At 43.0% G+C, this 15,442-nt stretch overlaps 1 protein-coding gene across 1 annotated transcript; it reads right to left on the bottom strand.

Moving 5' to 3' along the window:
* Positions 1-407: 407 nt before the first annotated feature.
* Positions 408-13,450, bottom strand: LOC307015541 (keratin, type I cytoskeletal 50 kDa-like). Its single transcript, XM_079644213.1, has 8 exons — positions 12,823-13,450; positions 11,931-12,013; positions 10,821-10,977; positions 10,247-10,408; positions 9,878-10,003; positions 9,372-9,446; positions 1,014-1,162; positions 408-605 (listed from the first exon to the last, which is right to left on the bottom strand). Exons 1-8 carry the CDS (start codon positions 13,297-13,299, stop codon positions 464-466), a joined length of 1,371 nt encoding a protein of 456 aa, XP_079500339.1. The 5' UTR covers positions 13,300-13,450; the 3' UTR covers positions 408-463.
* Between the last annotated feature and the right edge of the window lie 1,992 nt (positions 13,451-15,442).

Genomic DNA, 15,442 nt, shown 5'->3' with positions numbered 1-15,442 from the left:
TGAGTGCTATAGGAATAGAATGCCCAATAGAGCTGTGGCTCTCTGTCAGCCTGGCTACAGTGCTGAAAATAAACGTTGCATTATTGTTCTTCTCTTCTATTAATGATGAGTAATAAGCTGCTCTCGCTTTATGGATTGCTTTCTTATGATCATTGAGGTTATCATGCCAAATTAAACAAGATTCTTTGAGCTTAGTTGAATGCCATATCCTTTCAAGATTTTGACTGTCTGTTTTTAAACACACAATACCAATTATAACAGCAACTTTTGTCTCTTTGTAGAAACTTTGTGTTGTGTTTAGTGATGCACTCTCGGTACAATAACATCAATTCTGGTACAATCACATTTGAGTTAAATCACTCCACTAACAAGAAATATAGTTTGACAAACTGAGGTAAATTGGACTCTCTTTTATTGTTTAAGTATTGTTTGATGAAGATGTCCTTCGCTCCGCCGCTGAAGCTCAGTTGGCCAGTCTAGCGGCGGTAGACGCTGAGGTCGAGGAAGAGGAGGAGGAGACCACCTTTCCATCCACAACCTCCTCTACCACCACGATTGTCTTCGTCATGGTCCTTGAGGTTGAGGAGGAAGAGGAGGTGCTGACACTGCAGGTCAATCAGAAAACAGAACAGTGTGAGCTCAATGTATTATTATGCAGGTGTTTATCAGATCTCACTTATTTGGTTAAAACATTTCTTGTTAATGTGTTTTATTTCCCAAAATACTAAGCTTTCTCTAGTAGAATTCTGACTATAAATCAAAGACAATATTCTGAGAAATATATTGAAATGTTTCTCAGAATTCTGACTTTATTCTCAGAAATCAAAAAGAAAATTGATTTTGGTCAGATCTAAAATAAAATGCACATGACATGAGGCCCTAATCCTCTTCTGTACTTCTCCACACTGCACAGAACACCTATTTATTTAATAAATAAATGTGTCTTTTAGAAGACATGCCCCTCTTGCTTCCAGGTGCGCAGCGAACACCTGCCTCCTCCAGCCGCGTCTCACCTGCTGTTGGTCTCTCCGTCCAGCAGCCTCCTGTACTCGGCGATCTCTATCTCCAGGCGGGTCTTGATGTCCAGCAGCATCTGGTACTCCTGTCCCTGCCTCCCCAGGTCAGCCCTGAGCTGCATCAGCTGCTCCTCCATGCTGCTCACCTGCACAGGTAACGAGAATGACATGTTAAACACTCCATATGTTTTGCCACTAGAGGGCACTCTATCAGAACAAGAGGAAAATATAAATGATGTCAGTAAATACCCAATTGGCAAATGTCTGAAGCTTTCATGTGTCTTAAAAAAGGTGGTTACTAACAGGCAATGTTGGGACAGTTACTTTACTGAGAATCAAGTAATTTAACCAGATTACTTTCCGTAACTTTTGAATAACCTTAAAATTAAATGCGATCCAAATAAATACAAGATGAGATGGTTTTTACTTAAGTGTAGTTTGTTAGACAACAGAACAATGTGACCTTAGAAAAGAAGAAACCAAGATGTATTATTTAGTCTGAAAAATGTGCCTTTCATTAAGCATGTTCAGGCAGTAGCACGTACTTTAAAAGCAGAAATAAATTCTGAGCTGACCGGAAATGCTTTGTTTTAGTTTAATAGACACAGTTAAGCTCACATACACTATTTTATGAACATATAGGTTCACCTACTGAATTAAAAACAGAACAAATTAACCAGAGAAAAAGAAAGCTCTTTTAAAATGTTTGGAGTAACATTGTAATCCTGCTAGTAATCACAGTACAGTAATCTGATTACCGGTATGTAACTGTAAGGGAATACAGTTACCTTTCTTTGTATCCTGATTATGTAATCACATTACATGTAATCAGTAACTCCCTAAACCTGCAAACAGGCGGCTAAATGGGAATACTGCTGTGACTCAATTGGTAAACGTCCCTTAGTACACTACATGTGGATCACTGTGAACATTTGTGCAGTGCCTGAAATTCGACCTTGCTCGACTAAGTTTTCTCAAACGCACACGGTTGTTGTGCCCTCACAGGAAGTGACGATGGCTGCTGTTATGTTACCAATACCATATAATTAAAGCCTATAAAATAACTCATTTTTTACACCAGTATAGGGGTACCTAAATAGTGAAAAAACCCACAAATTATTTTATAACTTTTGTTGGTTTAGCGATAACCACAAGTTACCGCAATCCCGGATAGTCGTGAAACTTCCATTAGGAGGTCTCAAGAAGTGAGGATTTATCAGATTTATTTTCTCCTAAAATGTCCCCAGTAGGAGTCTTCTCCAACTCATCATCACCTTGATTCAAATGACACGTATCTCTTAAACATTCAGGATGTAAATACCCGACTCACCAAATAGATAATTTTGAATACAGAAACTAGTGGTGGGCCATTATTGGCGTTAACGTGCTGCGTTAACGTGAGACTCTTGTCGGCGATAAAAAAAAATATCGCCGTTAATCTATTCTCAAAGTTGGGTTGGGAGCTGGGTCTATACTACGCAAGCTATGATGACTTTCACCTTGATAATTTAGCGCGGATGTATACCTAGCCGAATTGCACTGTAGGGGGCGAGATCGAGTCTTTGACCTGTGTTTCTTCTACTGTGTATGGATCTGACCCCGGTCAAATCAGCCACATTAAACGTGACATGCTAACATGGATACAGCAGGTATGAAGCCGCCGGGTTTGCTTCAGGGGAAATTTATTTTTAAGAAGCTTCCCGATGGAAACCTCGACAAAAATAAGGTTGTTTTCACCTTGTGCAATGCGGAATTAGTTTACTGTAGGAGTTCATCCAGTCTCAAGTACCACCTAAACGCAAAGCATCCCTTAGCTAATGCGGAAGATGCCGGGCCAAGCACTGATGTAGCGCGGGGGAAGACTCGTCGTCAAACAACTATGTTTGAGTGCAACCGAGGCAAGCCCGTCAGCACAGCTCTATCAGCCAAGCTAACTAGTCTCCTCGCTCAGTGGATTGCCACCAGCTGCAGGCCCATTAGCGTGGTTGAGGATGACGGGCTCGAGCTTGTTCTCCAGGCGGCCACAGGTGACCCATCTTACAAACTACCTGCGAGGCGAACTATCATGAGGAGAATACATGACCAGCACGCAGAAGAGAAAGCTACGAAAGTTGAGAAGATGGTAGAGGCGAGGTCTGTAGCACTGACTGGGGACCATTGGACGTCCGTTAACAACGACAACTACCTCGGCGTTACAGTACACCTCATCGATGCTAGCTGGGAACTTCACTCCTTTGCTTTAGGTATGCTACGTTATGTCATTTTAAATTACATAATTTAATTTCGTAGCCTTTTAATTACCACCACGTTATGTTTGCTTCTTGATAATTGCTAGTTGTTTACTACTAGTAGTGAAATTATTCTAATTTACTTTGTCTGTCCGTTAGGTGTGATGAAAACAGAGGACTTTGCAGAAGCGTGTGCAAGGCAGTTCCTCGACATCGCTAATCAGTGGGGGATAACTGACAAAATAAGCACTATTGGAACAGATAGCGCTCCTAATATGGTGGCAGCAGGGAGGATACTTCCATTCGAGCGCTTGCCCTGTGTTGCGCATTTGGACAGAGAGCTATTGTAATGTCACTTCGGGAAGGTGGTTTTGATGGTGCACTGGCCAAGTGCCGTAAAGTGGTCGGACATTTCAAACACAGTCCGGCCAACTCAGACGAGCTAAATGTCCAACAATCCTCCCTTGGACAAGTTAAGGAGTCACTCGTGCAAGATGTTCCAACACGTTGGAATTCCAATCTTGAGATGATAAGCGCGTGAGGCGCAACAGAGACGCACTGCACACAACGCTGTCGCTGCAGAAGCACAACCTGACCCTCCCAACAAATGCGGATTATGAGAAGTTGGCAAAGCTAGAGAAACTGCTGGAGCCATGCAGGTATGGTCTACAAAGATAGTGTGTTCATGAGTTGGCATACAAGTTTTTAAATGTCACTTTGTATGTAAGAAACACCTGCCCTTAAATGTGTAATCTGAGTTAAATGAATCTGTCACTAATAATTTTTTGCTGTGTGTCTGTCTGTCTGTCTGTCTGTCTGTCTGTCTGTCTGTCTGTAGGTACATCACTGAGCTCCTTGGTGGAGATAAGTATGTATCCTGCTCTTTGGTTCTACCTGCCCTGTGCCACCTCCAGCACGCGATGAACATCTCAGATGATGATCCTGCCTATATTGTGCGATTCAAGGCTGCCTTCATCAAGGACCTCAACCAGCGGAGGGAGAAAATAAACCTGGAATGGCTTAAGGTATGTCAGAGTGACCAGAAGATAACTACATTGTATGACCATAATAGACTGTAAAGCCAGATGAATAAGTCATGAAGAAATATGGAGGTTGGATTTGGAAAGTGACATTTTCATCAATCAATAATTATTATTTTTTATTCATCAAAGGTGGGGCTGCTCTAGATCCACGATTTAAGGACCTCAAGTGCTTGCCCAGAGCAGAGAGGGAGCCAGTGTGGGCAAAGCTAAGTGCGTTGATGAAGGGAGAAGAACCTGCTCTGCAGCCACTCAGGGAGGAGAACCCTGAGCCACCCAAGAAGAAAACAGCCCTGCTACTGATGGGATCCGACTCAGAATCAGATGAGGAGACACCAGAAGATAGTACAGTGGAGAGGTACAAGATAGAGCCCAGTGCCAGTCTAGATCAGTGTCCACTGAAGTGGTGGTCGGAGCACACTGCTGTCTATGGTAAGATGGCCCAAATTGCCCGTAAATACTTGGGGACTCCTGCCACAACTGTCCCATGCGAGAGACTTTTTTCTTTAGCAGGCCATATTGTGCAGAAGAGGAGAGCTTGTTTGTCACCAGAAAATGTGAACAAACTGGTCTGCCTGAGTGACTGGTGGAAGAAGGAGAAATAGAGCTTTGACTGACACAAAGCTACTGACTGTAAACAGTTCATTACAACCTGTTATATAGGCCTACTGTTCAACTAGAAATAAACAGTTAATAAACACAAGTATTATATCATTATATCATATTCGGCGTGAGAGGACGCAGGCGCTGACTGTTCGCCGCTTCTCTGTCCAAAAATCTCGTCTTTCTTTGTGTTAATCTAAGAGTTTCTGACCACTTTCTACTGCTATAGATTGCTAACTATTCTGTTGTTTTTTTGTTCTGATCTGGACATATTTGTTACACCCGATTGCCATTTTTGACGGACGCTTGGTTCTCTACCCTGCTACACCTACCTGCTAACGCTGCTCCATCCATCAAATAACCAGCCCCATTCTTCGTCCTGCCCCTCCCCGTGGGCCCTGACTCTGGTTCTTCTTCCTGCCGGTCCCCCCATCTGCTGTAAAGGACAGCCTGCAACTGACCTCTCATCCTGTCTGACGGCTGCCAACAGCTCCACTTTCAGCGCCGCTGGTCTACAACCATAGCCAGCGCTGTGCTAACGCTAGCATCCTACCGCGGCACTACGATGTTACGATACTCTGTCTCCCAACTTTTTAATCTCAACAACTTTTCTGCGCTTCCTCTAAGCTTGTCTGTCATCAATTGCCTCGGGCTTCTACGCAGACCGAGGTATGTCCATAGAGGTTCCAAACGCAGATTTGTTTACTCCCAGTCCGGAAAATCATCCATAACATCTATCTGGTCGACTAACCGCCATGTCCCACAACTGTCATGTCATCTGAGCGCACTTATTACTCCATATTATACACCCACCACTGGTCCGTTACAATCCCAGCTGTACCAAAAACCTGGAGTGGATTCCACTGCCCTCTTCTCAGAGCTGGTCCAAATTCCTGGAGTGGATCCCACTGCCCTCTGCTCAGAGCTGGCCCAAATACCTGGAGTGGATTCCACCGCCCTCTGCTCAGAGCTGGCCCAAATACCTGGAGTGGATCCCACTGCCCTCTGCTCAGAGCAGGCCCAAATACCTGGAGTGGATTCCACTGCCCTTTGCTCAGAGCTGGCCCAAATACCTGGAGTGGATTCCACTGCCCTCTGCTCAGAGCTGGCCCAAATACCTGGAGTGGATTCCACCGCCCTCAACCACCAAAAACTGATAATAACACACTTCCTTCCACCTCCTCTCCGCTCCTCCCCCCCATCTCACATTCCTCCCCGCACTGTCAACCTGGACAACCTCTCACCTCTTCAGCCTGTGACCATACCACGCCCCTCCCACTCAACTAATATTGCCCTCCTTAACATCCGATCACTCAACAAGAAAGCCCTCATCCTCCATGAACTAATCTTGGAAAAATCCCTTGATTTCCTTCTGCTCACCGAAACCTGGCAACAGCCCGATGACTTCTTCTCCCTCAACCAAACATCCCCCCCTGGCTTTAAATACATCACTAAATCCCGCCCCTCCCGCCGTGGTGGCGGCCTTGCTGTAATCCACAATCAGAACATCCAGATCACAGAACTAACCCTCCCCTCAGTATCATCCTTTGAATTCATTGCCTTCAAAGCCCCTCCCTCACTGACAGTCATCCTCATCTACCGGCCTCCTAAACCTCATCCCTCCTTCCTCTCCGATTTCACTGAGTTCCTCACACTTGCCTCATCCCTCTCTCAACGTCTGTTACTACTTGGTGACCTCAACATTCACATTGACTCACCCACCTGCAAGCTGGCATCCGAATTCACAACCCTACTGGACAATTTCTCTATCACCCAACATGTCACCTTCCCCACCCATGAGAAAGGACACATTCTTGATCTCGTCTGCTCTACCAACCTCCCAGTGATTGACCTCCACCCTTGCCCATTTCCCCTCTCCGACCACAAACTCATACAATTCAACATTGACCCCCCCACCCGAAACCCCTGCCCACCCAGAAACATCACCTTCCGTAATCTACATTCCATTGACCATAACCATCTCTCTGAACTGCTATCGTCTAATCTCCCCCTGGACGCAACCCTCAGCTCACCTGACGATCTGCTCAACCACCTCAACTCCACCCTACTCACCTTCCTCAACACTTTAGCCCCTCTCAAAAATAAAACTGTTACTTTCAAGACCTCCTCACCCTGGTTCACACCCGCACTGCGTAAAATGAAGCAGCGAGGCCGCCAACTTGAACGTCTTTCAAAGAAATCATCCCTCACAGTCCATTACATAAGCTACAAACTCCATCTCAATGCATACAGAGATGCTCTTATTGCCGCTAAATCTGCCTACCTCTCCAACATCTTCACTGACCCCTCCCGTAACCCCAGGACCCTCTTCTCCACAGTTAACAAGCTCTTCAAACCTCGTGCTGATAACCTGCCTACTTCTACTTCCGCTACTTGCAGCTCATTCCTCCAGTTTTTCGCAGACAAAATTAACGCCATTAACCACTCCTTCTCAGCTCCATCTGATATACAAGCATCTCCCCCAACCTCCACCGCTACCATTTCTCCCCCCATCTCCCTTGACCTCCTGACTCCTCCTCCCCAGCGCCGCCTTTCCCAGTTCAACCTCGTTACCCCAATTGAAATACTCCATCTGATCGGTTCCTCAAATCCCATAACCTGCTCCCTTGACCCTTTACCCACTCCTCTCCTGAAGTCCTGCCTCCCCGTCCTCTGCCCCTATCTTGCTAACCTTTTCAACTCCTCGCTGTCCCATGGAACCGTCCCCTCTGCCTTCAAAACTGCTGCCGTTACTCCAATCCTCAAAAAACCTGGTCTTGATCCCTCCTCCCTCACTAATTACCGCCCCATCTCCAACCTACCATTCCTCTCAAAAACTCTTGAACGCATTGTAGCCAATCAAATCACTGCCATCTCCAAACCAACCAGCTTTATGAACCCCTTCAGTCTGGATTTCGTCCTCACCACAGTACAGAAACTGCACTCGTCAAAGTCCTCAATGACCTCCTCACCTCTGCTGACACTGGTTCCCTCAATATTCTCATCCTCCTCGACCTGAGTGCAGCCTTCGATACCGTGAGCCACAACATCCTGCTCACCCGACTCAGGGACATTGGTATTGAAGGTATTGCACTCAGATGGCTCCAGTCCTACCTCACTGAACGATCCCACTTCATCTCCCTCCCCAACCACTCCTCTGCCACAGCTTCAGTCACCCAAGGTGTTCCTCAAGGATCAGTACTTGGACCCCTCCTCTTCATCATTTACATCCTGCCCCTCGGTCAGATACTCCGCCACTTCAACCTGGACTTCCACTGCTATGCTGATGACACTCAGATCTACCTCAGCACCAAATCCCTCCATAACCCACCCCTTACCCACATCGATTCCTGTCTGACAGCTATTAAAACTTGGATGCAACATAACCTCCTCAAACTGAACAGCAACAAAACAGAATCCGCCAAACAGTCAAAACCTCATTTTTCCACCTCCGCAATATTGCAAAAATCCTACCCTCTCTCACCCGCCCCGCAGCCGAACGACTAATCCATGCCTTCATTTCCTCCCGCCTTGACTACTGCAACTCACTTCTTTACGGCATCAGCACTACATCCCTCAACAGACTCCAACGGGTTCAAAATGCAGCTGCACGTCTCCTCACACATACCAAATCATGGCATCACATCAGCCCAGTCCTCAAAGAGCTCCACTGGCTTCCTGTCTCCCATCGCATCAATTACAAAATGATGGTCCTCACCTACAAAGCACTCCACCATTTGGCCCCCCCTTATCTCACAAACCTTCTCACTCCTTATCAACCCCCACGGTCCCTCAGATCCACCGCAGCCGGACTCCTATCCATTCCCACATCCACACTCTGCATCTTTGGGGACAGAGCCTTCTCAGTGGCAGCTCCTAGGGTCTGGAATTCCCTCCCCCAAGATCTCCGTGACTCTGAGTCCCTCACAGTCTTTCAGTCCCGCCTCAAAACACATATTTTCAACTCTGCCTACCCATAAGCCCCCCTCCTCTCAATCAATTTCCTCTTGACTGCCTTTTTATTTATTTTACTATACTTACTTGTTTGCCTGTCCTTGTTTGTCTACCCTCCCTCATATTGTAAAGCGTCTTTGAGTCGTGAAAAGCGCTATATAAATAAAATGCATTATTATTATTATTATTAAGTACATCTCATTGTCATTGATTTATTTTCATCACCAATTATCATAGAACAGCTTTCTCAAGCAGTTTGTGATGCATTTTGGAAACTGGAGATGAGCCCCTGGTCTAATGCACCACCTGGCTTGAGAAACCCGTTCTCAAAAACTTACTTTTAGTCATTATTTGGGTAGCACACATATTCTGAATGACTTCGGCAGAATTCAAATGAGCCATTTTAATCTAGATTAATCTAGATTAATTCCAAGAATACAGTGAGATTAATCTAGATTAAAAAAATGAATCTATGCCCACCACTAACAGAAACATTACATATTATACTTTAACAAGTGTTCCAGTCTTACCTGCATCTGGTATTGGGACAGCTGCATGGAGAAGCGGACCTGTATTTCGGCCAGAGATGCCTCCATAGAGCTTTTCTGCAAAAACAGAGTTATTGTTTCAGATTAATATCTATGTATATTTCAGCTGTATTATTTATATATGAAACAGTACGCCCAGGTGTATACAAGGTTATTCAAATGAGCTCCATGCTTACCAGCTGAAACATTGAGTCGATTAACACATTAATGCATCAAAAATTGTGATACAACAATACAATACAATACAACATACAACAACTTTCTTTTGTATTCTGCAGAATTAGTTTTACTTTTGGTACATTTACTGCTAATATTATTATCTACTTGAGTAGCAATTTTAATGCATGACTTTAACTTTTAAGAAAGAAAATCATACAATTAAAAACAAAGCGGGAATATGAAAGTAAAAGTAGCGCAAATAGTTGTCAATACAAAATAAAACAAGGTGATATAAATGAGATCGAATTTGAATGCACAAGGATACTCACATTGCTCAGTGCGGCCTGCAGCTCAACCTGCAGAGACTGCAGCATGCGTTTGACCTCCGACACCTCCGACCTGCTTGTATGCAGAGTCTCCGTCTGCATCACCACCTCTTTGTTCAGCTCCTCCGACTGCACACACACACACACACACACACACAGACACACACACACACACACACACACACACACACACACACACACACAAACACAGTCATGTTAAGTATCTTTGTAATCATTGTGTGTCTCTTTGTAGTAATTTCTGCCTTTCTTAAGTCATTTTGAGTGTCTTTATAGTCATCTTATCATTCTTTGTAGTTATTTTGAGCAACTTTGTGGTAATTTTGTCGACAGGAAGTGAAGTCAGGGAGTTACCTTTGTCTGGAACCAGATCTCCAGCTCTCTCTGGTTCTTGGCGGTGACGCTTTCGTAGTACTCTCTGATCTCTGCTATCTCCTTATTGAGGTCGGGACCCTGAGCGGCGTCCACCTCCACGTGTACCTGGCCGCTCATCTGAGCACGCATCGCCAGCAGCTCCTACAGGGAAATAACAAGAAACAAGAGTTTACCTGCTTCTATTTGTTATAGTACACAATAAAAGAACATGTAACTTGTTTATGGCTTTAAATTATCATTATAAGGTTAATGATAAATATAATGGCTATACAACAGTATTATTAACATTTCGATTGGTTCCCTACAAGCATTGATTTCACTTTACATTCATACAAATATACATAATACATTCAAATTGATATACGTCCTGATCAGATTTGATTTATAATAAATATTATATAACAATGTATTTTTAATAATGCAGTACTTTTCAAGTTTGATTAAAGAGGCCTGGAAGAAAACCTGAAACACTTATTTATGACTTACATTTTTAAAAGTAGATTTTAACAGCGGTCTGTAATTAAATAAAGCTAGCTTTGTTGTGCTCTCTGACCTCTTCATGGTTCTTCCTGAGGAAGATCAGCTCCTCTCTCAGACCCTCGATCTGCATCTCCAGGTCGGACCGGCTCATGGTCAGCTCGTCCAGGACTCTCTTCAGTCCGGCGGTGTCAGCCTCAACAGACATACGCATGGCCAGCTCGTTCTCATACCTGCACAGAATGACATAATAAATAATATTTTAAAATACATTTAAATCGATTTTCCTTCCATAACATGACATTTGAAAGAAAGTATCCCAAACAACATTTAGGAGTTTATTTTACTAAATGTTTCTATTTGGCAGCAGCACTAGTTGCAGTAGTTGTTGCAGTAGTAACTGTAAAAGTTGCAGTAGTAGCAGTGCAGGTTATACTAATAGCAGCACTAGTTGCAGTTGTATCTTTAGTAGCTGCTGTAAAAGATGCAGATATTATATTCATAAGATGCTGCAGTAGCTTTATTTGCTGTTGTAGTAACACTACCAGTGTAGTTTTAATATAAGCTGTTATATTTGAAGTATTTTTGTTAGTTGTAGTACTAGCTTTTGCAGTATTAGCTTTGTTAGCTGCAGCAGTGGCTAGCTTTATTAGTTACAGTATTAGTATTAGCTTAATGAGCTGCGCTTTTTTAATTGCGGTAGTAAGCTAGCTGTGTTATAGCTGCAATATTAGCTGCAATAGTAGGCTAGCTTTATTAGCTGCAGTAGTTTTCTTTTTGTTTACTTTAATCAATAGTATTAGCTGCAGTAGAAGCCTTATTAGCTAGTAGTTCATGACCTTCGTCAGTTTAGACCTGATCAACCTGTATGAACGGTGTCTTCACACCTGTTCAGTATCAGTGTTAGTGTGGGGAAGGTAAACAGGTGGCAGTTGACTGACAGGTGGCAGCAGCAGGCTGTCAGCCCACTCTTAAAACTGGTTCTAATTAACACGCTTCAGGAGAGTAATCTGTTAATCTGATATTTTACAGAATCATTCATGCACAATTTAACGTGTGTGTGTGTTTGTTTGTTTGTGTGTGTGTGTGTGTGTGTGTGTGTGTGTGTGTGTGTGTGTGTGTGTGTGTGTGTGTGTGTGTGTGTGTGTGTGTGTGTGTGTGTGCACGTGCGCTCGTGCGCTCTCACTTGGTCCTGAAGTCGTCTGCAGCCAGCCTGGCGTTGTCGATGGTGAGATGAATTGTTCCGTTCACACTGATGGCGCCGTGAATCTAGAAAAAATAAATAAGGTTATCTTAAATGTATACACAATATTCATCTTCTGATGGAAGGTATACACATGAGTAACACATCTAAAGTGCATAGTGCATACACAAAGCTATATCTGTTTTCATTTATTAAAGAAACTAATACATCTCCCCCCACTTCCATTAGTTATTTCATGCGTTATAATACCACTACTACAGTTGTTGCTTGAAGAAATAAATAACACTGTTTGCTAGTGACGTAGAGTATATAACATGATCAGATGACAAAATAAAAAGTAATTTATATCCACCCAGATTATAATGGAAAATATTATTACATTATAATCACATAATTCAAATCATTTTGTAAGTGATAACAACTGAGTAATATGATATAATAGAACAAGACTTGGATTTACTACGTTTATTGAGGTAAAGGATATGAGTACACTGCATTTACTCAGTTACCCTACTTAGTAGGCCTATGTGTAATTTTGTGGTACTTGGCTATTTTCCACCCATATACCTTTGTTACTTCTGAGTCGTCAGAATCAGAGATACTGCATTTTATTCCTGATTTCGAAACAGTTGCTCTATTTAAGAATACAACCTAATAAAACATATTTTTTATAAAAATAGAGATGTTCAAGTAAAAATTGTGAATATTGTAATGCAATTTGTAAAATCAATAATTAAATATCGTTGTGATAAATTAGGATTTTTTGATACAAATCACACTTTAGAGTTAGTGAGCTATGAAGATTTTGTTATACTTTCATGTATTTAAAATGATTTTGGGCCAGTACTTTTCGTGCATTATCTGAGAATAGTACCTTGGCGGTGAGTTCTGCGATGGTGGCGGTGAAGGCTCTGTGGTCTCGGGTGCTGGGGCCGGCCTTGCTCTCCAGGAACTGTCTGATCTTCAGCTCCAGCTCTCCGTTGGCCTTCTCCAGGCTGCGCACCTTGTCCAGGTAAGTGGCCAGGCGGTCGTTCAGGTTGTTCATGGTGGCCTTTTCATTCCCAATGATACTGTCATTCATGCCAGCCATGCTGAAGCTCGTGCTCATGCTGCCGTAGCTGCCTCCTCCACCACCGCCTCTTCCCATGGAGATGCTGCCGTAGCTGCCTCCTCCGCCACCGCCTCCTCCCATGGAGATGCTGCCGTAGCTGCCACCTCCGCCGCCGCCTCCTCCCATGGAGATGCGGCTCCCTTGGCCTCCCGCCCCGCCGTACACGCTGCCCGCCCTCATGCCAATCATGTTGCTGGAGGAGCTCCGCATGGAGGAAGATGAAGAACGATTGAAGGACATGATGTCTTTGTGCAGGCACAGAGAGGAGAGTGAAGGGCTGCAGCACGCGCCTCCTTTTAAACCTTCAGCTCCATCAATCACTCCACAGGTGCAGCTCTGACAGGTATGCACAGGAAGCGTCTCCTCTGTGGGTGGGGCCAGGTATGGTCAGAGAAAAATGTAACCTTTAAAGAGCTGCACACAGGCATGACAATGCAGGTTTGCTTTGCTGTGTATCTTTGTCAGGGTGTTGCTCTGTGACCTTTGCAACTTATTACCCAGCAGCAGTGGTGGGAAAAGTTCTCATATCTTGTATACCTTAGTAAAAGTAGAGGTACCAGAGTGTAGGAATACAAGTAAAAGTACAAAAGTATTACCATAAAAATATACTTAAAGTACCAAAAGTAAAAGTACTCATTGTGTAGATTGGCCCTTTTCAGAATATATTATATATTTTATAATTATTGATCATTAAAGTGTTATCAAATGTGGTAAAGGTGCAGCTAGTTAGAATGGCTTTGTATACTGTGGGGTACCTTGTGAATGTACTCCCGGTGGAACTAAAGTATGATTTAAGAGTTGATTATATTTCACATCATTCATCCACATCTGTAAAGTAACTGAATATATTAAATCAATGTAGTGGAGTACACTACTCCATTTACCTCTGAATCTTAGTGGAGTAGAAGCAAAAAGTAACATAAAATGGAAATACTCAAGGAAAGTGCAAGTATCTCAAAGTTCTACTCAAGAACTTGAGTAAATGTGTAAATCACCCAGACGGCATCTGGAATTTACTCTATTTGAATATTTCGAAGTTGTCCCAATTTACACTTACCACATTTCATCCCAGACTGACAGACAGATGTTGACTATGTGTACGTTGCGTTTAAATGAGCCCACTGCATATTGAGTACTTTTGACAAGTACATTTTGCTGAAGTAATTCAGGACTTTTACCGGTATTGGAGTATTTTCTGTTGTTAAAAACAATTCAAGTTAATTTAGCTGATAATGCTGGTGCACAATGTTTTTATTTGTATTCCATAGATGTCCCTTACGCTTAGGACATGTCCCCTCTAGTTTTGTTTTTGAATGTTCCTTAAAAATAGCATGCACAAAGCTTGTGATGAATGAGACTGCATTAAGAGAGGTTTATTTGCACAAGAGAACATGTTCAAACTACTGTTCCCACTTGGTGGGTGTATTTCTGGGGACCCAAGTGGTACAATTTGGACATGTGCCACATTTAATTTTTGGAGACTTTGAATAAAAAAATTGCGATGGATAGCAAACATCTCTTCTGCTTTGCAGCAGCGGGGCAGGGTGAACAGCACACTGTGCAGCAGCAGGGTACAGCCAGGAACTGCACTAATTGTATTGTGTGGGGTGCATTACACTAGTTTTTCTTAATTGGAAAAAAGAGTCTCACCACTTGATGAAACAAAGTCACGTCCATGTTTGAGAGATTGATATTACTACTTTTTCTTAAGTGAAACATCTAAGTACTTTGTGAACCACTGCTTTAACTGAAGCGGTGTATTCAGTTTCAAATTAAAGGTACATTCTCTCTTTACTTCGTAGACTACATCAGAGCTCCTAAAGTTGCACACACATATAAATGCTTTTGTGTCTCACTGTCAGTGTGTAAGGCCTTTATTAGCCTGCAGCTCCGTTCGACCTTTGCATTGTAATTACCCAGCACGCACTTGTACAAGCAGATCTGTCAAAACAGGTAGAAAAAGATCAAGTTCAGGCACTGAAAAGGTCATTTACAGAAGAATACTAAATGTCACCACACTTGTGGAATGATTGTGGGCGAGGTAATCAGACACTGACAGGAATCTAAATGTCACCAAATGGAGGTTAAAGTTTATAGTAGCTGCTTAAGTCACGGCCCAATGACATTGAAAGAAGTCGGATAACTGCTTGTATCTCACAAAACACAAAATAGAAACAGTTAAAAAATAAATATGAGTCTAGTTAAAGAGCAATGCATGGTTAGGTTTAAGTTCGGTCATTTTAATAATTTGCACAAAGAAATCTTTTGTTTTTTCACGTCACATTTGCAGGACTTTGCTGCATAATGGAAACATTGTTGTTTATTTCTTCTATCTCAGAAACAAGTGTGTTTTAAACTAAGTGCAGTGGCTGGGAAAGCATGG

The sequence above is a fragment of the Notothenia rossii genome, assembly GCF_949606895.1.
Source record: "Notothenia rossii genome assembly, chromosome: 8".
Classification (NCBI taxonomy): domain Eukaryota; kingdom Metazoa; phylum Chordata; class Actinopteri; order Perciformes; family Nototheniidae; genus Notothenia; species Notothenia rossii.
Note: the sequence above shows the minus strand (reverse complement) of the source record. Positions and strands in the feature narration are given on the sequence as shown.